General features: G+C 42.7%; 1 protein-coding gene across 3 annotated transcripts in view; it reads left to right on the top strand.

Annotated features, from left to right (window-relative positions):
• LOC122564141 (NADPH--cytochrome P450 reductase-like) overlaps window positions 1-26,924 on the top strand; it is a 74,791-nt gene that overhangs the window by 7,095 nt on the left and 40,772 nt on the right. Inside the window, exons 1-2 of one of the 3 annotated variants that reach the window (XM_087977527.1) lie at window positions 18,778-18,796; window positions 21,760-21,963. In XM_087977527.1, coding sequence (XP_087833653.1) covers window positions 21,770-21,963 — 194 coding nt within the window. In that variant the 5' untranslated portion in view covers window positions 18,778-18,796; window positions 21,760-21,769. Of the gene's footprint in view, window positions 1-18,777; window positions 18,797-21,465; window positions 21,650-21,759; window positions 21,964-26,924 lie in introns of those variants that run through there. The other 2 variants (XM_087977526.1, XM_043718760.2) reach the window with 2 other exon arrangements.

Here is a 26,924-nt window from a genome sequence, read left to right as displayed (position 1 = left end):
TTTCTGCAGTGTAGGTGTGAGCTGTGTATTAGGATCCTGGGAATCCCTGACAGACTCTTAAGAGGATTGCCCAGGAAAGTGGTAACCTCAAAAAAAGCCATTTAAAACAGAAAATTCAAAGGGTTCTAAATTCAGGGAAAGTTAAAGTTAAAACCTAATCTAACTCCTGGATAACTACTAAATTAACTCCCTGAATTTAGCACCGTCTTTCTCCCTCCCCCAACTCCACCTCCCACAGACCCCTCACACTCTACAGGCTCTGACTGACAATATCCCTTCAGCACCCCTCCCCACAAAAAGCTGCCTCTACACCCCGTGCAGGCCAGACCCAATATCCCCCAGCCTTCCCTCAAGATGTCATCACTCATCTGGTGCCCTGGCTATCTGGTAGCCTTCTGTTGCACTTGTCTCTTTCACATTTCTCAAAGTCACCGGCTGTGATGTTGAATGTTTAAAATCAAAGTAGTTGGCAAATACTGCTATTTTAAAGAAAAGATGCATGTTTTTTCTTTCCCTACCTTTTCTGTACTGTGAAGGACCTGTCAGTTTTAAAGTGCATTCCACATTTCTGATGGAGTCCTCATTGGAATCTCTTGTCAGAAATGCAGAGCTTTTTTTAAACAAAAAGTAGGAGCAGACTGGCAACCTGGCTGTGCAGCCTACTTCAGAGAAAATCTAACTCAAAATGTCACATTGTGCTTGATTTTGTCAATGACAATGTAAATTTTCAACATGTCTGAATTTCTTTCTTTGTAATGCTAAAGAACTTGGCTAGAAACCTGAAAACAGCAATAGTTAACTTTCGTAGCAAGTAGTTTGTTTTTGATCACTTTGTAATTTTAAGATTTCCCTTTACATGGAGCTGAGGAGATGAATGGGGATGTCCTTCCCTTTCAATTTGCCTTCTGCTTGCCCTGTGTTCCTTCCCTCCTCATGAACCAGGCTGGAATTGGAAATTCCGCTCTGCATGAAGTCTTGGGCTCGACTTTGCAGTTGACTGTGTTAGAAGCTCCATACCTAGAATCATATCACTCGCAGGTCATGCAGTATCAGTGATTCTAGTCTCTTACCATCGCTTGCTGTCTGAAGAATTGTGGAAGCTTCTGTCAAGTTTGAAAGATGAGGCCTTGCACGTTGAGCATTCTGTGAACAGTGCAAGAGACCAAGGACATCTCATGGTGACTCTAATGTTTTTTGTGCACTATCTATTCATTGAGCTCCACTGACATTTTAAATTACTTTGTACTGCCTACATGCATGTCAACTTAAAAGGGCTGGCTTGAGCTGGGATGTCTTATTCTCCATGTAGCTGAGCAGCTTTGACTGAACATTTGACCGAGGGGTTAGCAAGATGGGAGTGAATTAGTAAGCACTGGGACTTTCTTGTGGGCTAATTGGGGATGTTCAGCAAAGTGGGTTCTGTTTCTAAAATATTTTGTTGTATGGACCATCATACACTCACAAGAATTTTAAGCATTCACTATGTGATTGGGTAGAGTCTGTATAGTAATAAGCCGTGATTCAGATTACCTCCTGATTGGAGATTTCACACCGAACGAGAGACCTATCTGGAATGGGTGACTGAGTAGGACTTTAACTTTTGTCTCCTCTCTTTGTGCACATGTATGTGATCTCTCAACCCCTAAAGCAAAATCTTGCATTTGTGCAATGCTCTTAACTTGTTGATAAACTTCCCAAAGTGCTTCACAGAATTAGTATTGAACAAAACTATACTTTGATACACATAAGAAGAAATTGGAACTGGTGACTGAAGGCTTGGTCAAAGAGGTAAGTTTGAAATAGTGGAAAAATTGAGCTGAATGGGAACTGCAAACCCCCGGATCATCTTGAAAGTCTCTGATTTTTTAATCTTCCATTCGCTAAAATTCAATCAATCCTGCAATTTTGTTTAACTGCTATTTTTCCCCTATTTGCAGCTTTCAAATGTAGTCAATTCTAAGGTGAAGTTTAGCCTTTTATTGATAGGATCTGGTGAGTGCTGCTCTCAGTTGCAGGCAGTAATGCTTTCTGCCTGTGGAGTGACATGTAGTGCAGAGCTTCCCACTCTGCCTTGCATAACTTTGCCATAAGGGTTGTTGACTTGACCACTTGTGGTTTTAAGAGACAATCCTGGACTTAATGTGTTTAATTTGAGCTGTGTTGACTGACTACAGCCGACACGAGTATTGTAGTTTTATTGGGAGAAAGTGAGGTCTGCAAGTGCTGGAGATCAGAGTAGAGAGTGTGTTGTTGGAGAAGTTTTTGTAGTTTTATTGGGTGAGTTATCTGCCTCACCAGTTGTATGTTTCATCCTTGATGGCACTCCCTTGAGGCAGATGTGACATAGTGATTGGCATTTTGCGGTTACTTGCTGAGGCAGACTTAGATCCTCGTGACCAGTGTTTGGCGAATAGCCAAAGAAAAACTCGACTTGGCTGTTTCTGTGTTTTTTTTTTTTCCCCCACTTTTTGGCTCGAAGGAAGCCATTTGATCCATTATGTCAATGCCAGATCTTTGCTAAAACAAGAGAAATCTGATCCTACTATCAGACCCATTCCAAAGTTTGGATCTTGCCTTGGAATATATGAAGGTCTCCATGATAACAAGAGCACGCAGTGAGAGAAACGACTAGGGAGACTCGACCTTACCCTCACCAATTTGTGTCACGGTGACAACAGGGGAACAGACAGGGTAGATGGGAACAAACTTCCTGTTGGTGAAGGGCTGAATGACCAAGGGTTACAGCTTGAAGGGAAGGAGCAAGAGGTTTAGAGGGATTGTGAGGAAATTTGTTTTTCCACCCAAAAGGAGGTGGGAATCTGGAACCAATGAGTGTAAGGGTGGTAGAGGCAGAAACAGTCATTTCTTTAGGAAGTATTTAGATATCCACTTGCAATGCTGTGGGGCCAAGTGGGATTCAAATTGTTAGATGGTTGATTTTGACCAGTGCAGACTCGTTGGGCTGAAGGACCTTTTTTTTTGGTGCTATAGATCTTTGATAGTTTTGGTAGGAGTAAGTACTGTACAGTCAATTTTGAACAAGTTGCTATAATCGCACAGTGACTCTCCACCTTTTGTGGCATTGCAATTGATGTTCATTCCAAGTTTCCTTTCATTTATACATGGCTCATTTGGACTATGCAATCCTGTATACAACCCTTTTGACCATCCAAAGTCCTTCTTACTAGCATTTATATGGGGGCTGGTGCAAAATTCAGAGAGCTGTCTCTCAGACTAGTCAAGCAATAGCCTGACGTAGTCATACTCACTGAATCGTAGCTTACAGGCAATGTCCCAGGCACCACCACCATTCCTGGATATGTCCTGACTCGCCAGCAGGACGGAACCAGCAGAGGTGGCAGCACAGTGGTATACAGTCAGAAGGGAGTTGCCCTGGGAGCCCACAACATTGACTCCAGACCCCCTGAAGTCTCATGGCTTCAGATTAAATATGGGCAAAGAAACTTCTTGCTGATTACCACGTACCATCCTCCCTCAGCTGACGAATCGGTACTCCTCCAGGTCCATCACAAAGACTGGTTTGACAGCAGGACTACTGAACAAGCTGGTCGGGTCCTAAAGGACATAGCTGCTAGATGAGGTCTGCAGCAGGTGGTGAGGGAACCGATGAGGGAAAAACATACTTCACCTCACTCTTGCCAAGCTGCCAGCTGCAGGTACATCTGTCCTGGAGTTTCAGACAGAGAACAAATGTGGTCCTTTCAAGATGTGTGGTCACACAACAATCTTAAAAGGGGTTGTGGGCATTGCTGGCTGGCCAGCTTTTATTGCCCATCCCTAGTTACCCTAGAGAAGGTGGTAGTGAGCTGCCTTTTTTACTGCTACAGTCCATTGGGTGTAGGTCAAGCCACAATGCCCTTAGGGAGATAATTCCTGGATTTTGACCCAGCAACACTGAAGAAACAGTGATATATTTCCAAGTTAGGATAGTGAGTAGCTTGGAGGGGAGCTTGCAGGTAGTGATGTTCCCATGTACCTGATGCTCTTGTCCTTCTAGATGGAAGTGGTTGTGGGTTTGGAAGATGCTGTCTAAGGATCTTGGGCGCACTTCTGCGGTGCATCTTATTGATAGATGCTCAGTACAGCAGTGTGTACTATGGTGAAGGCAGTGGATGTCTGTGAATGTGGTGCCAATCAAGTGGCATGCTTTATCCTGGATGGTGTCAAGTTCCTTAAACGTTGTTGGAACTGTACTCATCCGTGCAAGTGTGATGTATTCCATCACATTCCTGACTTGTGCCTAGGGATGGACAGGCTTTGGGGAGTCAGGAGTTGAGTTACTTAACAGTATTCTCAGCATCTGACCTTTTTTTTTATTTCAAAAATATATTTTATTCATAAAATAATTTGATGGTCTGTACAGTTGGTCATGCCATACATACGTAAACATTTATATACAGAGATCAGAATTTATCATTTGTGTACACAGGTCTGTATGTTTATCAATCATACGTGACCTGCTCTTGTAACCACTGTATTTGTATGGTGAGTCTAGTGGTGAACGAGTTGTCCTGTTTAGTAGCTTCACCAGGTTGACACCTCATTTTTAGGTATGCCTGATGCTGCTCCTGGCACACACTCCTGCATTCTCTATTGAATCCGAGTTGAACCCCTGGATTTATAGTAATCGTTGAGTAGGAGATATGCTGGGTCATGGGATGGCAGATTGTGCTGGAGTACAATTCTGCTGCTGATGGCCCTCAGCGTCTCATGAATGCTCAGTCTTGATTTGTTAGATCTGTTTGAAGTCTGTCCCATTTAGCACAGTGATAGTGCCACTCAACATGATGCAGGTTGTCCTCAATGTGAGGGTGAGACCTTTTCTCCACGAGGACTGTGCTGTGGTCACTCTTACCGATAATGTGCACTCATAGAGTTTAGAGAATGTTGACTCTCTCAATGCTGAATGGGATAGATTTTTGAAAAGATTTAGTCGCTCAAAACTGGGCATCCATGGGGCACTGCAGACCCTCAGTAGCATAATGCAGTGAAATGGTGATGAGTTAAGTTTCGCTAACCTCAGTTTCTGGTTACGGTGAATGTGTCAACCATACCACAGGAGAACAGGAAATACCATTTAAGGATTATTTTATTCATTTGTGGGATGTGGGTGTCGCTGGCTGGCCAACATTGATAGCCTGTCCCTATTTGCCCTTGAGGTGGTGGTGAGCTGCCTTCTTGAATCGCTGTAGTCCACTTTAGATTAGATTAGATTAGATTAGATTAGATTAGATTACTTTCATTGTGGAAACAGGTCCTTCAGTCCAACAAGTCCTCACCGACCCTCCGAAGAGCAACCCACCCGGACCCATTCCCCTACATTTACCCCTTCACCTAACAGTACGGGCAATTTAGCATGGCCAATTCACCTAACCTGCACATTTTTGAACCGTGGGAGGAAACTGGAGCACCCAGAGGAAACCCACACAGACACTGGGAGAACGTGCAAACTCCACACAGACTGTTGCCTGAGGCGGGAATTGAACCCGGATCTCTGGCGCTGTGAGGCAGCAGTGCTAACCACTGTGCCACCGTGCTGCCCCACTTGCTGTGGGTTTACGCACAATGTTGGTAGGGAGGGAATTCCAGGATTTTGACCCAACCACTGTGAAGGACCGTTGGTATACTTCCAGGTCAGGGTGGTGAGTGGCTTGGAGGCGAACTTGCAAATACTGGTGTTCCCAAGTACCTGCTGCCCTTGTCCTTCTAGGTGGAAGTGGTCGTGGGTTTGGAAGGTGCTGTCTAAGGATCTTTGAATTTCTGCAGTGCATCTTGTACATAGTACACTTTGCTGCTAGTGAGTGCTGGTGGTGGAGGGATTGAATGTTTGTAGTTGTGGTGCTAATCCAGTGGGTTGCTTTGTCCTGGATGGTGTCAAGCTTCTTGTGTTGTTGGAGCTGCCCCCATCCACGCAACTGGGGAGTATTTCATCACACTCCTGACTTGTGCCTTGCAGATGGTGAATTGACTTTGAGGTGTCAGGAGGTGAGTTACTCACTGCAGTATCCCCAGCCTCTGATCTGCTCTTGAAGCCATTGTGTTTATGTGGTGAGCACAGTTGAGTTTCTGGTCAATGGTAACCCCAAGGATGTTGACAGTGGAGGATTCAGTGGTAATACTGTTGAATGTCGAGGGGCAGTGATTAGAGTGTCTCTTATTGATGATGGTCATTATCTGGTATTTGTGTGGTGCGAATGTTACTTGCCACTTGTCGGCCCAAGCCTGGATATTGTCCAGATCTTGTTGCATTTGAGCATGGACTGCTTCAGTATCTGAGGAGGCATGAATGGTGCTGAACCTTGCAATCATCGAACATCCCCATTTCTGACCTTATGATGGAGGGCAGGTCATTGATGAAGCAACTGAAGATGGTTTGGTCTAGAACACTACCCTGAGGAACTCCTGCAGAAATGTCCTGGAGCTGAGATGACTGACCCTCCACAACCACAAACATCTTCCTTTGTACCAGGTATGACTCTAACCAGGGGAGTGTTTGTCCCCTGATACCCACTGATTCCAGTTTTTGCCAGGGCTCCTTGATGCCATACTCAGTCAAATGTGGCCACACTCACCTCATCTCTGGAATTCAGCTCTTTTGTCCAGGTTTGAACCAAGGCTGTAATGAAGTCAGGAGCTGAGTGACCCTGGCGGAACCCAAACTGAACATCACTGAGTAGGTTATTGCTGAGCAGATGCTGCTTGGTAGCACTGTTGATGACCCCTTCCATCACTTTACTGATGTTGGAGAGTAGACTGATGGGGCAGTAATTGGCCGGGTTGGATTTGTCCTGCTTTTTGTGTACAGGACATACCTGGCCAATTTTCCACATTGTTGGATAGTTGCCAGTGTTGTAACTGTACTGGAAGAGCTTGGCTCGGGGAGTGGCAGGTTCTGGTGCACACATCTTCACTACTATTGCCGGAATGTTATCAGGGCCCATTGCCTTTGCAGTATCCAGTGCCTCCACCGTTTCTTGATATCACGTGGAATGAATCGAATTGGCTGGAGACTGGTATCTGTGATGCTGGGGACCATTGGAGGAGCCCGAGATGGATCATCCACTCAGCACTTCTGACTAAAGATTGTTGTGAATGCATCAGTCTTACCTTTTGCACTAATCTGCTGGGCTCCTCCATCATTAACGATGGGAGTATTTGAGCCTACTCCCCCAGTGAGTTATTTAATTGTCCACCACCATTCACAACTGGGTGTGGAAGGACTGCAGAGCTCGGATCCGATCCGTTGGATGTGGGATCGCTTAGCTCTGTCTATAACTTGTTGTTTATGCTGTTTGGCAGGCATGTAGTCCTGTTTAGTAGCTTCGCCTGATACCTCATTTTTACATGTGCCAGGAGCAGCATCAGGCATGTCTTCAATACTCTGCATTGAACCAGGGTTGATCCCCTGGCTTGATGGTAATGATTGAGTGGGGAAAATGCCTGGCCATGAGGTTGCAGATTGTGCAAGGATGTCTGTGATAAACTGATGTACTGAACTGGTAAAGCTGAACTTTGTGTACTTGGCATGAGAGCATGCAAAGTGGATTTCGGGCACACTGGAATGTGGAGGCGAGAATGAAAAATGGTCTTGCCACCTTCTGATAAAGTATGCATCAAGAGATATTTTTAAGACAAATGAGAAAGGACTTCTTTACCAGATTGTGGTGTTTTTTATGTTTAAAAATGGCAAGTGTAATGGTGCAAAGCCATCAAGGGACTGCACTAGTCTGTGTCAATATGGATAGCATCATAGAACTGCCGCCATAAGACAGGACCAAACAGTGAGTTTTTTATCAAACCATCTGACTGATCTCCACTGTTTTTGAGACATGGATCAGGAAAGTCCATCAGTGAGAGAAAGGGAAGGTTATCATCCTGGCGACACTGAAGAGTCTGAGGAATGTCTCCCCACTTACCTGTTTGTTTCCCTGGCTAATGTCCCAAAGGCTGGGACTTCACCCCAGAGCACCAAACTCAGAAAAAATCTTTTATTGCCTTTATGACACAGCAGCCCCTCTCACTTATCTGAAGCAATCACACTGAGCAGAAAAGGATTGAGCTTTTCCACTGCTAGCTCCAGTTCTTTTTCAAAATAGGTTGTAGAGTAAGATTAAATCTCATGGGATCCTGGGACATCTAGCCAATTGGATACAAAATTGGCTTGACAGTAGAAGGCAGAGAGTGGTGGTGGAGAATTGTTTTTCAGACTAGGTGCCTGTGACCAGCAATGTGCCACAAGGATCAGTGCTGGCTTCACTGTTATTTGTCATTTATACAAATGATTTGGATGAGAATTTAGTAAGTTTGCGGATGACACCAAGATTGGTGATATAGTGGACAGTGAAGAAAGTTATCTGGGAAATCAGTGCGATCTTGATCAATTGGCTAATGGGCTGAGGAATGGCAGATGTGGTTTCATTTTGATAAATGCAAGATGTTACATTTTGGTAAAGCAAACCAGGACAGAACTTGCACAGTCAATGGTCGGGCCCTAGGGAATATTTATAGAACAAAGAGATCTAGGGGTACAGGTTTATAGCTCCTTGAAAATGGAGTCACAGGTAGACAGGGTGGTGAAAAAAGGCTTTTGGTATGCTAGCTTTCATCGGTTAGAGTATTGAGTATGGGACTTGGGATGTCTTGTTACAGCTGTATAAGACAATCACAAGGTCACATTTGGAGTGCTATGTGCAATTCTGGCTGACCTACTATAGAAAGGATATCATTAAACTAGAAAGAGCGCAGAAGAGATTTACTAAGATGCTACCTGACTGGAAGGTTTGTGTTATAAGAGGTTGGATAGGCTGTGACTCTTTCTCCTGGAGAGAAGGAGTCTGAGGGGTGACCTTCTAGAGCTATATTAAATCATGAGAGGCGTAGATAGCAGACAGGTTTTCCCCATGATTAGAGTGGTGCTGGAAAAGCACAGCAGGTCAGGCCACAACAGAGGAGGAGGAAGATCGATGTAGTGGGCAAAAGCCCTTCATCAGATTCCTGATGAAGGGCTTTTGCCTGAAACATCAATTTTCCTGCTCCTCGGATGCTGCCTTTCCTGCTGTGCTTTTCCAGCACCACTCTAATTTTGACTCTGATCTCCAGCATCTGCAGTCCTCACTGTTGTCTAGGTTTTCCCCATGGTCAGGGAGTCTAAAACTAAACGGTGTAGTTTTAAGGTGAGAGAGGAGAAATACAAAAGGGCCTGGAGAGGCAATTTTCTCTCATACAGGCTGGTGAGCATCTGGAACGGACTGTCAGAGTTGTTGTTGGAAGCTAGCATAATTTTGTCATTTAAGAAACATTTAGACAGGTACATGGATGGAATAAGTAAGGAGGGATGGACCAAATGCAGGCAAATGGGACTAGTTTAAATTTTGAAAGCTGGGCGGTATGAGCAAGTTGTGCCAAACTGTCTGTTCTCGAGACCTCTGACTCTCAAATCTTTCACTGTAGAAGGTCAGGCCATTGTGCGGTGCAAACAAATTGATAGTCATTTTATTATCACTACTGCACCACTGTTTTCATTTTTTAGGGCCAAGGAAGTTTGTAGACAAACCGAATCTCTCACATTCCCCCTGCTACCTTGAAGCTTCATTTAATATACATTCCAGTTCAATGGATGGCAATTTTACTGCATTCTACCCTAATCTATATGGCCAAGCACTTTCCTTACCAATTAGTCTGGGAACCAACCTTGAATCATTTCAGAACAACATCCTTGAAGTTGTATATCTAAACAAGTAGGTCTAAAAGTATATCTAAAGTTTGACACCAAGTGAAGCTAAACAATAGAATTAACACAGGCAGAGCTGAGTGATCCCACAGCCAATGGCAGTGATCAAAGTTTTGCAGCTCTGCCTATTCCAGTCATGAATCATGAAGGACAATTAATCAACTAACAGATGATACAGCCGAGTACATGAGTAAAAGGCAAGGCAAACAGTTTTTGACTATCTTCAGTCAACACTGCTGAGTGAATAATGCCTCTGTAACTCTCCCTGAGGTCCCCATCATCAAAAGCCAATTTTCAACCAATTCAATTCATACGATATGATATCAAAAGATAGCTAAGTTCACCAGATACACTGAATGCGAGTCCTGACAGCATCCCGAATTGCAGTTCTAGAGGTTTGTGCTCCTAAGCTGGCTGAACCTAATCAAAATGTTTTAATTCAGTTACAACACTCCTATCTAACCGAAAGTGTAAACTTGCTCAGGTGTGCCCTGTCCACAAAGCAGTGTAAACCAAACACCACCCATTAGTGTATTCTTGATCATCAGCAAGGTGATACCTGTTGTTGACAATTTTGTTAAATCACACTTGCTCACACATAAACTACTCACCAAATGGACTGCAATGGTTCAAGAAGGTGGCTTATCACAAGGGTAACTAGGGATGTACAAAAGTGCTGGCCAAGCCGGTAACAACCAAATCTCAGCAATTCTTTGCAAACCTTGCCCAGCCTAGGGTCCTGACAGGACCACTCCACTCCAGACCTTATTGCAGACTTGGTCCAAACATGGAGGTAAGAGCAGACTCCCAGAGACAAGGTGAGAATGACTGCCTTTGATGTCAAACCAGCATTTGACTGTGGTATTGAGGAGCCCGAGTAAAATTGAAGCCAAGGGGACTGGGGCAGTCTCCCTAAATGCCTATCTTGTAGGAAGGTGGTTGTGGCTGTTGGAGGCCAATTGCTTTCCCTCTGTTTTTCATAAATCTTGTACCTCTTTTTGTTGCCTCCTCCATCTTAGTGAATGTATTGAGGTCATGCCACGACAACATCATCTATTAGCACCAGATACAGTTTAATTTAAATATTAAAACACTCAGGATTTGTCATGGTTCACACTTCCTGCCAGTATAAATAATAATTGACATGTTATCTGTAACCAACTAAATTGTGGGAGATTGGAGTCGAGTAAGAATATTCTTAAGAGCTTCTTCTGGGCACAGAGGGTTATGTGTTTTGAATTTTTCTTTATGAACAGTTCATATTATTTTGTGCAAGTTCTTGTACTTTGAAATTACTCCAATTAAAGTGGCGTGGGTGATGATGAATGAAAAGATTATCATACTGATCTATATTTGAGTTGGTTATGCAAGATGTGTAATTCAGATGGGCAGGGCTGTGGATAAGCATTATAACGCATACTAGATTGCAGATATCTATAGTATAGTAAAGTTTTGCAATATTTATAATGTGACATGTAGATTACCAAGTTTCTGATTGCAATTAAAACTCCTTAAAAGGTCAAATGTTAGGTACACAATGCACAGTGAATGCTAGTCATACACCATTTGTATTCAGGAAGGAAACTAATGGAGAGTTATTGTAAGCAACTTTTTAAATAAAAATTTCCTTTCATTCATCCCTGTCTGGGGGAAAAAATATTGATCCCTCATGGGAGCACCACTTTTGCCTGTAACTGGTAATGTCTCCAAGTGTCATTTATAACTTGAAAATTTTGATCATTAGTGTGGATGAGCAGCCTCGCTGCTGGGCGAACCTATGGATTCAATCCTGTGTACATCTAGCCATTCAGCACCTTTTTTCCAGTGATTGGGAATTGGAACAGTTGTTGTGGGGCGAGGTGGGGGTGGAATCCCTCGTCTCCTATGCTGCTGAGACTCCTGTCGGTTAAATTAATACATAAACTGAGTAGAGCCTTCCATCTTTTTTATGCACCAGGTACAATTCTCCCATTGGAGAGATGCTTTGCAATCATTTTCCTGGGGTTTCATTTACTTAGTCACCATAACTTTGGAGTTTTGGAATCCTGCTGAAAAGTGAAAGACTGGCGATTGAAACAGTAGAAACCCAGAGGAAATGTTATTGGTGTTATCTGAGTACTCGTTTTTGTATGCTTTGGGTTGCTGAGTAGTACACAATTAATTAATTTTGATTGCTCATCTAATACTATATCTATACAATACCAATATTCTGCTCCATTCTTCCTTTTTATTATTCTGGAATCATTTCTGAATCCACGCTGCGGAAGAGGGCTGTATTCAACAGTGCAACTACATGCACAGTTATTAGTCACACTTTCAATTAGTCAATCTGCGGATCAATTCCCTTCACATTGTCCAAAGCTGCAGTAAGTGAAGCAATTGCTCTCGACGTGCTGATAAGCTGCAGCCACAACCGAGGTGTTAGTCCTGAAGCAGCAGTCTGCGGGTAAGGACAGGACTGTCATTGCCGCTGTTTGCTGGGGAGGGTTTTAAACTGCCCATCACACATTGCACTGCATTTGTCCCATGATGCAGGGCACCTCCAAAAGCAGCCGAGTCGTTGGTCGCAGCTGTCGGGGTTTGCATTTTGTCATGTTGTGAAAGTTGGAGAGAAAGCTAAATGGGAGGGTGGGGAGAAAGGAATGAAAGGTTTAAGTTTATAGGGTGAAATGAAGTGGGAAGCTTATATGGGGCGTAAGCACTGGCATATGTCCACAGAGTGAATAAAAATAGACTATCTCCTTGGGTCTAAGTGCTTTCTGGTTGAGAAATGAAAACCAACAGCAAGGATACTATGTTGTTCCAATCAATCTAAGGTTTATCGGGTTATGCTGCCCATTTGGTCCAAACTAAAATGACTTTACTAAATCATATCGACAATATAATTGAGCATATTTATTACTTCGTGCCTACAGTGCCTCTGGATTTATATTAAAAAAATTGAAATATAGTTTTAACCACCTATCAAATCTCAGAGCAGTGGTTATCTCCGGTCAGCAAGAGAAAAAAGCAGGCTTCTGAGCTCCGAGCCATGGTCTAATTTCCAGCATCTAAGACTTCTCTTGTGAGAGAGGCCTGGACTAAAGTGCCCTTTTCAAAGAAGGAAGAAACAACAAGTTTTGTAAGTCATCTGTCAAAGCCTCCATTCATCCTAAAGCACCATGAAGGCAATAACATGTTACTGTTTCAGCACATTTGTACAAAACAAGAACACACAAATAATGTTTTAGTAATATTGACTGATGGGATAACTCTTGTCCAAGGCACCAGGAGAATCTCCAGTTGCTCCTTGAATTGATGCCATGAGGTCCGTTACACTTCTCTCTGGGGACAGATAGAGCCTCAATTGCTGTCTCTTCTGAAAGAGAGCACTATCTGAATACTACAGTAGATTATGTGCTCACGTCTCAAAGCCACAGCCCCCTCGTTTAGGAGACTGACATTCAAAACTGAGAGACTAAGGGACTGAAATGTAGTTTTTACACTGGTGCCCAGATACTGAAAAGTTAAATCTAGAACTTTGCTTCAATCTAAACTATGTCAGTAGGAAGGGAAATACTTTGAATCAAGCTAATGGAAGATTGAACTTGGGGAAGATATTTTAGTAGAAAAATGGCAATACTTGAAACGGTGAGAAGATGGAAGCCGAAACCCTGAATTGAGGCTCAGTGGTATTTCTGAATGGATGACCTGAAATGAAATGATTGACATTCCTTGCTTTTGTTTTTTGGGTGAATCTTGATGCTGATAATGTGTATATAGTGTAACAGGCAGCACAAATTATGATGCATGAGCTTTGCTTGTTTTGATGTCTGAAAAGGAGTGCGCCAAGCATCTGGTGTCAGTGAAGCTCGAGATCTGTTACCACTTCCTTAAAATTACTTACCATCCATTTGCAGTTGATTTCCAGAGTGAACTTAAAGAGCAGATCTCCATTTTCGATGTGGTTCCGACTGCTTCAGGGTTGAAAATGCTTACTTGTAATTTTGGTGCATGCTGTATCGCACCAGAGTTTTGACCATTTTGCTCTCTGCCAACACTTGGAAGACTTTTTTTGTCTTGTTCAAATGGTGTGCGGTTTTGTAACATTTTTCTACTAGTATGATTAGTTCCATGGGTGCTATATTTATCAATAATGGCTAATCAAAAGAAATTGCAAAGAACTTCCTCCAGTCAGGTGATTGGTTAGTTTATCCTATTCTCATCCATGTTAAATGGAGCATGCCAGTGGTTTCAGCCATAGAGCAGGATATTCAAACTGAAGTCTGGCAATCTGCCTCATGAGGCTTTGATGAGCTTTGACTTATCCATTGACTTATCTGTACTATTTAAATTGATTACTCCGGAGGTTTGGGGGAAGAAACTTGGTTTTGCGTGTTCAGATATGAGACATCTAACAATCAGTCAGAATTGCCAACTTGCAATTCATTGCCCGTCAGTGAGATGTGAACTCTGATACAGCCTACCCTTCGTTCTTTCCACCAAGTTAGAGAAATAGAACCTTGAACACTTATGATGTTGTTTAAGTATCGGAGTCTTGGCTTTGCCATGTTGGATATCTCTGTCCCTTCTTCGGATAAGGGAGCTGACCATTGACTCCATCTGTACATCCCGCTGCCTCGGGAAGGCAGCCAACATCATTTAAGACAGCTCCCACCCGGCTATAATCTCTTCCAATCTCATTCTGTCAGGCAGAAGATGCAAAAGCTTAAACACACCTACCAACAGGTTCAAAAACAGCTTCTTCCAGACTGTTATCAGACATCTGAATGGACCTCTCGAATTTTAAATTTAAATGTTGATCATGTTCTTTGTACACCACCTCTGCAGCTTTAACGTTTATACTCTTCGCTCTGTCCTATTGTTCTAATGCACTTTGCATGGTGTGATCTGTCTGTACTGCATATTAATCAAAATATTTTGCTGTACCTAGGTACAAGTGGTAATAAATTAATTCAAATGTCCAATGTGACAACATGGCTGGCATATTCAGCACAAGTATTATTTCATTTTTTAAAATTCTTTCTCTTTTTCTCTCTTCTTCACCCCCCACCCCCACAACCTTCCACTAATGCTTACAGACAGTTGTACTCAGCTCTGTCCTCCAGAAAAGGCTGTTGCCATTCTTCAAGCAGGAGCCTTAATCCAGAATGTCAGCAAAGCTCATCTGTGGGGATGAGCTGATGAGGAAAAGTATTGCAGTCAAACCTAGTCTTTTTCTCTCCTTCAACCCCCCGGTACTCCCAAGCTCCCTTCATAGCCAATAACCATTTTTCTTTCCGATCCCAGTTTAGCTGTAATGTACCTGAAGAGCCCCATTAGTCACTGAGTATATTCAGTGCAGAGATCCCCTGATTCTACAGGTGGTGCTGAGGAAGATCAGTCCTAATCTAGTTGAATGACAGAGCAGGCTTGAGATGCTGAATGGCCAATATCTCCTATTTCCCACATTTGTATGACCAGAGGAAGATGGTGTGAGGAAGAGGATGAGAAATCGGTGTATGCATATTTACAACACTTCACGGATTTTAAACTTCTCATGGCGTGATTGGGATGGCAGCTTTTCTTTTATTACTGTGTCTCTCTGAAGTCTGGCAAAGGCAAGTTCCATGCATAAATCCAATCACTTAGTGCCACTCATCAATAGTGCAGCAGATTGCTTGAGGTTATTAATTCTTCTACAGATTTGCATCGGCTTCTTTAATACTGTAGCTAATACCGATTTGTTTTTGTGTAAGACCAACTCTTCCAAATGATTTCTTGAGTTATTGAAAAACCAGAATATCCTTTTACCTGAATTTGTTTTATTGGTCCCTTGGTTATGGGGCTGATTTTAAGACTATGAACCTGGCTATCAGCAGCTTCCACTTAGCTAGCAGCAAATAGTTGTTGTCTTGCAATGCATTAGCCTATCCACGTGTCATAGCTGGTCTATCAGTCAGTCATTCATGTAGAAAAACATGTTCTACTTGGTGAAATTCTTTAATTTAAAAACACCTTTCCAGTTAAATATCTGGGCAGAAAAATAACTGGAACCACAAACTTTATTCTATCAAAAGTGCAGTATCCTTCAGCTTTGCATGTTTGACCTTGATCAACTTATCATGCTTCTGTTGTTGTCCTCAATTGTATGGATTTCTGGGATTTTTACGTAATATATCAAGGTTCAATGGTAAACTTTTCCTTTGAAAAATGAAATGTTATTCGTGGGTGTTTCATGTATGGAATGGACTTCCTGAGGAAGTGGTGGGTGTGGGTACAGTTAAAACATTTAAAAGATATTTGGGTAAGTGCATGATTTAGGAAAGGTTTGGAGGGATATGGGCCAGGAGCAGGCAGGTGGGACTAGTTTACTTTGTGATTATGGTCAGCCTGGACCGTTTGGACTGAAGGGTCTGTTTCCGTGCTCTGTGACTGACAAATTGCACATTATTTTTGCGGAGGTCTCGATCCTGTTTGTCTACCTCCAGAGCCAGTCACTTATTAAATGAGTGCATTTTTAAAGTTTTCTCTGGTCAGTTTCATCTGCGTTGACATCAAGCTAACTAGGTTAGATATAGCGCTTTCGAAATAAAAATAACTTTTAAAAAGATTCCCACCCTCTCAAAGAAAAAAAACGTTTTTAACCTTGCCTCAATGCATAGATCCTCTTGAATGCTCCCTTTTCCACCAACGTATGCTTCCTTACCAGTTCCTTTCAGGTCAGCTTTAATGTGTGTCATGGAACACCTTAGACCTCCTGTTACTGTAACTGCACTATGTAACTCTAAATTACATAGGTCATGGACTCTGTCTAATAGCTTAGTAAGAGTAGGGGCACCACTAAAGAATTCACCTTTCCCTTATTTAAAAACAAGCGAAGATTGCACAGTACCAAATTTGTATAGGATCTTGTGATAACGTGTCCAAATTCCTTGTTGTGCAGCATGTGCCTAGAAAGTGATTGTGTAACCAGTTCATTTTCCCTTTTATCACTTTGTGTAATAAAGAGAAATGTAAAAATGGAAGATCAAGGTCTCCTTTGCTCAGGTTAGTTCATGAGGAGAGAGGCATAAATTCCTGCGATATCAATTGGCCAGATGATTCCTAATCTTGTGCCCAAAGAATTTCAGTGACTAAGGCCCACATGAAGTGCTGTGTCACAGTAACGTGCTGACCTGTGTGGAAATTGCTGACACTGTTCAAGTTGGGAAATAACTTCCACGTGACAATTTTGAACTGCATTTAGCCCAGGGTCATTTTGAAGTGTAATTATTAAATGTGGAACTAGTCAGTGGTTAGCTTTACAATAATAAGAGTGCAGGTTTTGACTTTGTGTACTGGGTATGAAAGAACGTTTGAATAGTACTGATTCATGACTGCAGGAAGCATTTTGTAGCCAAAAAGTACTTTTCCTTGGTGTAGCTATTGTAATAACATGGGGAAAAGCAGTAGTCAACTTGCACAAACTCTTAAATAGTAATGAAATAAATGACCGCATTTTTTTATTTCAAGTCGAGTGACCCTTATGTTTTTGCCAGTCTGTAGGACAGCTAGCAGAACTGTCTGCCGTTACTGGCCTAATTCAGTCCTGGTGGAGATGCAAAGTTGTCTGGAAATAACAAGTAATGGTCGACAGATGTTTCTGAGAGTGGATAATAGCTTCTAGTGGTGTTCAGCTGTCTTGGTTTTGGGTCCCGTTGCTGTTTGTCGAAGATGGTAATGGTTTGCAGCGACGTGTGGGAGACCTAGTTGAAAAATTTTCAAATGGTGCAAAAATTTGCCAGGTAGCCGGCAGTGACAAGGACGGTTATTGACTATAACATGATATCAATGGCTTGGTTGAAATAATGGTGACTGGAATTTAAATCCAGAGAATTTTGATATTATGCATTTGAGGGAGGCAACGAAAGCAGGAAAATGCAATTCGTGGGATGATAGTGAGAGGGATAGAGAAAATGAGACCTTGAAAGATACACCCGCAGGTCCCTGCATTTGCAAGATGGTAGATCAGGTGGTAAAGAGCTATGGGATGTTTACCTTCCTTGGGCATTGAATGCAAGAGCAGGGATGTGATGCTGAAAATCTGATACTGGTTAGGCCACTGTTGGAGTTTTGTGTATAGTTCCGGTCACTACTGCTGGGACGATATAATGCTGTTAAGAGAGTACAAAAGGAGATTTACAAGCATTTCAGGATTTGAAAATTGTAGGAATGAGGAAAGGTTGAACCGGCTTGGATTGTTTCCCTCAGAGGAAGGTGAGGGGTGACTTACTTGAAGTATACAAATAAATGAGGGGCTTGAATGGAATGACAGAAAACTTGCGTTCCCCTAGTCTAGAGGTCAAAGGCAAGGGGTTGCAGGTGTTAGGTGGAGTAGAAGAGATGTGAAGAAAATCTCTTTTTCACCCAGAGAGTAGTGGGTGTTTAGAGTTCGCTACTCATTTTGATTGAGACACAAACACGTTTAAAAGGAACCTGCTTCTGAAACGTGTGTTCTGCTATAACACACGTTTCATTAACACAAATTCAGTATAACACGATTGATGAATTGGATCACTGTTTCTAAAGTTTTAAAGCGTGTATTGGTTGCAATGCGATTCCGGCCCCACTAGTTTAAATAGTGCTGTTATTATGTGATTTCCTTAACGTATGATTGTACACGGATATAGCAGAACTGACTGACTGTACCAGTAAGTGGGATTAGAGTGAGTAGCTGGTTATTCAGCCATAATGGACTGAATGGCCTCACTCTGTGCTCTAACTTTTCAATTGTTCTATATTTCCCTGATTGTTGCTCTTTAAAATTGATCTGGCAAGTTAATGTTGTATTATAATGTGGCTACTGATAATTCTCATTAGGTTCTGGATTTTGTTTTACATTAGGTTCATTTTTCAGTGCAGACCAGTGATGACAGTTGACCAGTAGTTGAAAGCCTCTTTATATAGGATAGACACAATTCTCAAGGCTAACAGATCTTTATTTGTTCTTTAGTCTGGGAGATGTTTACAGCTGAAGTGGTTGCCTGAGCACGTATATGGAGTTAAATTAATCACCACCTGCAGGTTACTGTTCAGATTTTCTGGGCAAAGGTCTGCGATCTGAATACTTCGGACAGATGATTTGTGTTTCTCCTGGTACTGCAAAACTGCTTGTCTGGCGTGACTCAGCACTGTTGAAGTAAAGCTGAGCAGAAAAGCAAGCAGAGGTTGCATTCTGCCTTCAGTTACCCAATGCAGAGCTACGTCAACAGTAGTTACAGACAGCTGGAGATTTTATGCTCAAGACTCTGGAGTGATTTATCACCCATGCTGTTCTCTTACCTTCAAGTGTGTATGCTCATTCTTATGGAATGGGAATGGAGGGGTGGAAATGAGAAAGTTTGCTATAACAAATAAAGGTGCCAACCTACAATGAAGACACACGATATGGTTTGAACACGTCTGTTGATCAGTTTGAGTTAGTGAACACAACTTTCCTGTGTTGGCATGCTTGAACTTTCTGACTTTTCTATACCAGTACTGTGTAAGATGAATTACTGTACATTCAATACCTGCAATGTCCCTCTTTGAATCACATTAGTGGGCGGCACAGTGGCTCAGTGGTTAGCACTGCTGCCTCACAGCACCTGGGACCTGGGTTCAATTTCCGGCTCGGGAAACTGACTGTGTGGAGTTCGCACATTCTCCCCGTGTCTGTGTGGATTTCCTCCGGGTGCTCCGGTTTCCTCCCACAGTCCAAAGATGTGCAGGTCAGGTGCCCATAGTGTTAGGTGATTAGTCAGGGTAAATGTAGGGGAATGGGTGGGTTGCTTTTCAAAGGGTTCGTGTGGACTTGTTGGGCCAAAGGGTCTGTTTCCACCCTGTAGGTAATCTAATCTAATCTAATCTAACCTAACCTAACCTAACGTGAATAATTTACCACAGATAACACTCAAGCTAAGCTACTGGTGACTCTCTTTTAATATATTAAATAATTTTTAATATTTCTCCTTTTAAGCTTGTTCATATTTCTACTGGTCAGCGTTTTATTTCAGTTATGCTGCCTGTCAACCATAGTTCACAAGTTAGCACTTTTTGGAATCAGGAGATTATAGGATCAAACCCCCCCCCCCCCTTCTATGTGACTCCCAATTCGATGTAGCATTAAGGGAGAGCTGCACTGTCAGAGGTGCCATCTTTCAGATTTTGTCGCTGATGCTCAGGCAGACTCTCAATGTGGTACAATTGTGTGTACTGGAAGCTACATATTAATAGACAGAGTTGTGTTCCTTACAGACAGAAAGGCAGGTGCACAAAGTGCCTGTTTTGACTCATGAAAATGTTTTATCCTTTACTTTGGTATTTCTTGTGAATCGCCGTAATGAGTCCAAGATATCCAACTCCAACAAATTGCCTTGTTTCTCCCCAGTGATACTCTGGTCTAGTGTTATTGTTTGTCTTTTCATCATAGTGTTCTAGTGCCTGCCTGAAGTTTCAATTCTCTATGACAGCTGTGGCTTTTACTTGGGGTTTAACATAGTTGAGAGTATTGGAGCTCAGAAACATTGATTCATGAATAAGGGTTTTTTGTTGTGGTTTTTGAGTTTGTGAAAAGTCACTTCCCTGTTCAAACTGCCATGTCATTGTTGAATAAATCTGCTTTGAATTGTGGCATGTGTTCAGTGCCCCAACTCCCGTTGTTAAAGTGCAGCAGGATGTGAAAATCTGCTAATTGATCCTAAATTTGCTAGCCAGCAATGTAAAGCCAGCATTTTCACTTCTACAATTTTAGTTACCAAATATTGCAGGAGGAAGAAATTCAGGTGATGTGTTGGCTGGGTTCATTGTAACTGGGTTTTTATTTCTTTAACATAGAGAGTATTGAATAGAATTTACAGTGTAGACATTTGGCTTTTGTTTAGAATCCAACTGCACTTTCCCTTGCCCCACTTCCTCGAACCTTAGCATATCTTCATACTCCTTATTCCCTCCCAGTAACCCTTTTATTATCTGGCACCTATGAAACCAGGAATGTGCTGATTAATCAAATACCTCAGATAATCAAGTGGTGTACATAGTCAAGGTAAAAATGCACACAACATAAAGAAATGTAATGCAGGAGGTATATACATCACTGTGATACAGCATAAATCACTTCAATAACAATGCAACTGGGCCTTATATAAAACTTAGAGTCAAGATTAGAGTGGTGCTAGAAAAGCACAGCAGGTCAGGCAGCATCCGAGGAGCAGGAAAATTGACGTCTGTGGCAGGAGCCCTTCATCAGGAAGGGCAGATTCCTGATGAAGGGCTCCTGCCAGAAACATCGATTTTCCTGCTCCTCAGATGCTGCCTGACCTGCTGTGCTTTTCCAGCACCATCTAATCTTGACTCAAATCTCCAGCATCTGCAGTACTCACTCTTGCCTTATATAAAACTTACCAGCAGAGAGCCTTTTCTCTCAACTGACAACTCGCATGCCGCAGTAGGTCACAGTATTTGAGGAGAAATTGACTCAAAGTCGAATCAACTGTTGACATTTCATGTGACTGTTCAATTGAACAAGTATATTTACATTGAAGTAAATAGATTTTTTAAAAATCTGTAGTAATTGGACAGAATAATATAGTAAACTTTGCCATAGTTAAAGGACAGCATTTATTTGCTGGTTCAAAGGTGCCAGTTAAAACAAAGTTTGCTGTACTTTTCTAGGAGCTCCTTAAATACATCTGATATCGTTTGCCTCAGCATTAATTAGATAGCTGGTTCCACAATGCAATCGCTGTTTGTTTGGATAAAGACTTTTCTCCAAAATTTCATGTTTTTAATATTGCCTGTCTATCCTTTTGTTGTTAACCCCTAGTTTGAATCTCCCTGACCAGTAGAAACATTCTGTTTCATCCTCCACACCCTCTGTCTCATGGTTTAGCTCAACAAGTGCGATTTTGTATAGCCACTAGGCCACAGAGCAAGTTTGTTGGGAAAACTGAACTAAAAGCAGAAATCATCTTTGCATAAGACTGACATTTTATTTCTTGTTTTGGCAGTTTTGTCAACATGGATTCATCTGAAGGGAAGTTTGGGGCATCAGCAGCAGACAATGCTGGTGAGTCGCCAGTGGCAGTGGAAGAATCGTTCTTCAGTACGTTGGACATCTTCCTGTTCTCCCTTATTGTTGGGTTTGCAATCTACTGGTTTTTCTTCAGAAAGAAAAAAGTGGAAATCCCAGACTACAAAACAATCCAGCCACAGTAAGTGTTTAAACAAAAATTCCCAGAGTCTTAATTAAATATCTCATGGTGTTCCCCTTGAGGGGAACAAAACAATATTTTTTTTTTTCCCCTACTTTAGTTTCTTTTGATCTCGAGTAACTCTCTGAAATTGAAGCAGATGTGTTTTCAAAACTGGTTCCATATTTAACTACACTTATCAGCTCTGTCAGTAAGCCTATCTATCTGTCTATTTCTATTTCCTTAACATCGTTTCACTTTCTCCCATGACTGTGCCTTTAACTACCAAGATTCTGGAATTTCCTCTTTTTTTTCCCCCCCCCCCCACCTCTCTTTTAAACTGCTCCTTAAAACTTATCTCCTTGACCACCCTTTTAACTATTTGCCATAATATCATCTTCTATGGCTTGATATTAAAGTTTATTACATAATAACCATGCGAAATGTCTTGAGCCATTGTTCTACATTTAAAGAATTGTAAGAGTACAAGGTTTAGTTCTCTTTTTGAAGTTATTTTAAACAATCTTTACTTTCTGGTTTGAAGGTATTTCAGTAACTTAATGTCCTCTCACCCCTTTGCTGTAATTCTTGCTTGTGTGTCTCCTGGGGTGTTTTAATGTTCCTTTTTATTGTTACACTTTATTGCTGCACTTCAGCTTTGTTTGACTGCTATATGACAGCAGTCCATCATGTAAGTGAACGCAAGTTGTGTAACACACAGGAGGCAGTAGGGGGTCACGGGAGGGACTGAACAGTGGGGCGGCACAGTGGCACAGTGGTTAGCACTGCTGCCTCACAGCGCCAGAGACCCGGGTTCAATTCCCGACTCGGGCGACTGACTGTGTGCACATTCTCCCCGTGTCTGCGTGGGTTTCCTCCGGGTGCTCCGGTTTCCTCCCACAGTCCAAAGATGTGCAGGTCAGGTGAATTGGCCATGCTACATTGCCCGTAGTGTTAGGTAAAAGGGGTAAATGTAGGGGAATGGGTGGGTTGCGCTTCAGCGGGTCGGTGTGGACTTGTTGGGCCGAAGGGCCTGTTTCCACACTGTAAGTAATCTAATCTAAAAAAAAAACAGTGATTGAGAGGAGCAGTTCAGCCATTTGGGAGTGTAAAAGGTTATCTGAGGCCTGACCGCCCTCTGGGTACACGCAAAGGGGGATCTGCCCAGATTTAATTGAAAGCTAGCAATGAATTAGTGAGATGGCCTATCCTGGAAAGGAAATTTGCAGTCTCTTGCCCAAACTAATGAGAGGCAAAGGAGGTGCTTTTTAAAAAAAAGACAACATTGTCTAAACCCATGTGTCTCTAAAAAACACCATCAATGATTGTAATTTGCAAAAATTAAGTGGTTCATTGCGAACATATGTAGATAAATAAGAGCAGCCCTTTGAGTCTGCTGTGTCCTTACTTGGATCATGGCTAATCTTTGATATTAGGTCCACTTTCCCACCACGTTTCTTGATCTCCCTTCTGCCCAAGAATCCTATTGATCTGGATCTTGACTGTATTAGGACTCCGCTGGAGAAGAGAATACCAAAGATTCACAACCCTCTCAGTGGGGAATCATGTCTCCATCCTTCTCTCAGGATAAGGAATCTAGAATTATTCATTTGCAATTTTGTATTCTTCTGGTAGCAGGAATATTTTTTCAGTATTTACCCTTATCATTTTGCTTGTTGAAATGAGGTCACTTCACAACCTTCTCATCTGCAGACAGTTGTATCTTGCATTTTCTCTTGTGCGTTATAATCTCCAGAAAACCTGGTTTCAAAAGCCACCATGGCAGAAGGTGGAATTTGAATTCAATAAAAATCATAATCCTAAAACTGTGAAAACCTATCTGGTTCACTAATGCTTCCCTTTTAAGGGAGCTAGCTGCTGGTCTAGCCTAGTGTGATTCCACACTCGCAGCAATACAGTTGACTGTTACTTGCTCTCTGAAATGTCATGGCAAGCTATTTGGTTATATCAACCACTAGAAATGACAGAAGGAATGAAACTGTACAGATTACCTGGAATCAACTAGAGCTTTGGAATCAACAGTGACAAACACCTTGTCAACCCTGCAAAATTCTCCCTGCTAACATCTGAAGACTAGTGCTACCATTGAGAGAGCCGTCTGACTAGTCAAGCAACAGCCTGTCGCAACCATGCACACACAATTGTACCTTACACACAATATCCCACACATCACCATCCCTGGATGTATCCTGTTAAGGTTTACGGTGTCCTGAGTGCATTCTTTTTCTCCTTGGGGGCCTCTGTTTACATTCAGTATGTACTGATCATGACATTTCCATAAGACTAGAAGATATAGGAGCAGAATTAGGCCAATAAGCCTGTTGAGTCCGTTCTGCCACTCAATCGTGGCTGACCTGTTTCTCAACCCCATTCTCCTACCTTCTCCCTGTAACCTTCAGATTCCCTTACTAATCACAAATCTACTCATCTCTGTCTTACATACAATGAATGACCTGATTTCCACAGTCTTCTGTGGCAATGACTTACACAAATTCACCACTCCTCATTTCAGTTCTTAAGGTCATCCCATCACTCTGAGGCTGTGTTCTGTGGGCCCAATCTCCCCTACTAGGGAGCTACCTTTTCTCCACATCTGTTCTATTTTGAAAGTTTCAATCAGCTTCTCCACCCACCCCCGCCCCCTCCGCCACCAAACTTTCTAAACTCCAAGTACAGACCCTGAGTCCTCAACCTCTCCATATGTGACTAGAACAGACCTTCCTTGGGATCGTTCTTGTAAACCTACTCTGGACACCTTCCAGAGCAGAGAAGGGCCCCGAAGCCACTCTCAGTATTCCATGTGCAGAGTACTCAGTAGTACATCTCAGCCTCAGTCGTACACCTCAGCTGTTGTTTTATAGCTCTCTCGAAATGAATGCAGACATTGCATTTGCCTTCCAAACTGCCAACTGAACCTGCATGTTAACTTTGAGACCCCTGAACTTGCACTCCCAAGTCTGGTTATGCTTCAGATTGCTGCAGCCTTTCCCCATTTAGAAAATAATCTATGCCTCGCATCTTCCTACTAAAGTGCATAATGTCACACTTTCTCACATGACATTCCATCTACCATTTCCCTGCCCACACTCCCAGCTTATCCAAGTCCTTCTGCAGACTTCCAGCTTCCTTAACACTACCCCCACCTATCTCTGCAGTAGCTGAATGGTGCTCCAACGCAGTTTGCAATCACCTGATTCGCCATGTACCTACTCTACCGTTTACTATCAAGCCAGAAGCTCAGCCCACTTCAATAAAGAGTGCAGGAGGACATGCCAGAAGCTTCACCAGGCATCCTTTAAAATAAGGAATCAACCCAATGAAGCTACAGCACAGGGCTACTTGGGATCAAACAGCATAAACAGTTGTTTAAGCAATTTTGCAACCAATGGATCAGCTCGAAGCTCTGCAAACCTGCCACATCTAGTTGTAAATGGTGGTGGACTATTAAACAGCCCACTGGAGGAGGAGGAGGAGGCTCCACTAATAGCTCCATCCTTACTGATGGAGGAACCCAACCCATTAGTTCAAGGCTCAGGCTGAAACATTCACAGCAACCTTCACCTGGAAGTGCCGAGTGGCTGTTCCATCTCCTCATCCTTCAAAGCTCCCCAGCCTCACAGCTGCCGATCTTCAGTTCTCTCCAGGTGATATTAGGAAACAGTTGGAGGCAATGTATCATGCAAAGGCTGTGGTGCCCTGACAACGTTCCAGCGATAGGATTGAAGATTTGTACTCCAGAGCTTACCACTCCCCCAGCCAAGCTGTAACACTGACATCCACGCAAGGATGTTGAACCTTGCCCATGTATGTCCTCTGCGTAAAAAGAAAATCAGGACAACTCTGCCCTAGGCAGTTAGCAGCCCATCAATCTACTCTGAAGGCGATGGAAGGTGTCATCTACAGTGCTAACAATTAGCACTTGCTGAACAATAACCTGCTCACTGACTTTCCATTTGGTTTCTGCCAGTATAGCTCAGCTCCTGCCCTCATTACAGCCTCCGTTGAAACATGAATAAAAAGGCTGAATTCCACAGATGAGATGAGAATGACTGCCCTTGACATCAAGGCTACATTTGGCCAAGCCTGCCATTAAAGAAGCACCAGCAAAGCTGGAGTCAGTAGGAATTGGAGAAAACTCTCCACTCAGTTGGACTCATACCTGGCACGTAGGAAGATGTTGTAGTTGGAGGTCAGTCATTTTAGCTCCAGGGCATCTCTGCAGGAGTTCTTCAGGGTAGTGTCCTAGACCAAGTCATCTTCAACTGCTTTAACAATGACCTTCCCTCCTCATAAGGTCAGAAGTGGGGATGTTCGCTGATGATTACATAAATGGCATTGAACATTATGCAATCTCTGATAGTGAAGCAGTCTAGATTCAAATGCAGCATGACCTGAACAATATCCAGGTCTGGCTGACAAGTGGCAAGTAGCATTGAAACCACACAATGACCATCTCCAACAAGACAGAATCTAGCCATTGCCCTCGACCTTCAATGGCATGATCATCACTGAATCCCTACCATCAATATTAAGGGCCATCATTGACCAGGAGCTCTATTAGACTAGTCATGTAACTCTGCGGCAATAAGAGCAGGTCAGAGGCTACTCCTCAATGCCTGTCCGTTATCTATAAGGCACAGGTCGGGAGTGTGATAGACTGCTCCCCACTTGCCTGATGAGTGCAGCCCCAAAAACACTAAGGATGCTTGACACCATCCAGGACAAAGCACCTACTTGACTGGCACCCCATCCCCAAGCAGAAATTCCCTAAGGCTCCATCGGCAGCACTTTCCAAACTTGTACCACTTCCATGTGGAACGGCAAGGGCAGCTGATATTTGGGAACAATTACCAACTGCAACCTCCTCTCCAAGCTATTCACCATCCTGACTTGGAAATATGTTGCCGTTCCTTCAGTACTGCTGAGTCAGAAGCTCAGAAGTCCTTCCCTAAGAGCAATCC

This window comes from Chiloscyllium plagiosum, unplaced genomic scaffold (assembly GCF_037043375.1).
Source record: "Chiloscyllium plagiosum isolate Xiang-an unplaced genomic scaffold, Cpla_swu_hap1 HiC_scaffold_31, whole genome shotgun sequence".
In the NCBI taxonomy this organism is placed as follows: Eukaryota; Metazoa; Chordata; class Chondrichthyes; order Orectolobiformes; family Hemiscylliidae; genus Chiloscyllium; species Chiloscyllium plagiosum.
The sequence above is the reverse complement of the archived record's forward strand: the minus strand, read 5'-3'. Positions and strand labels throughout refer to the sequence as shown.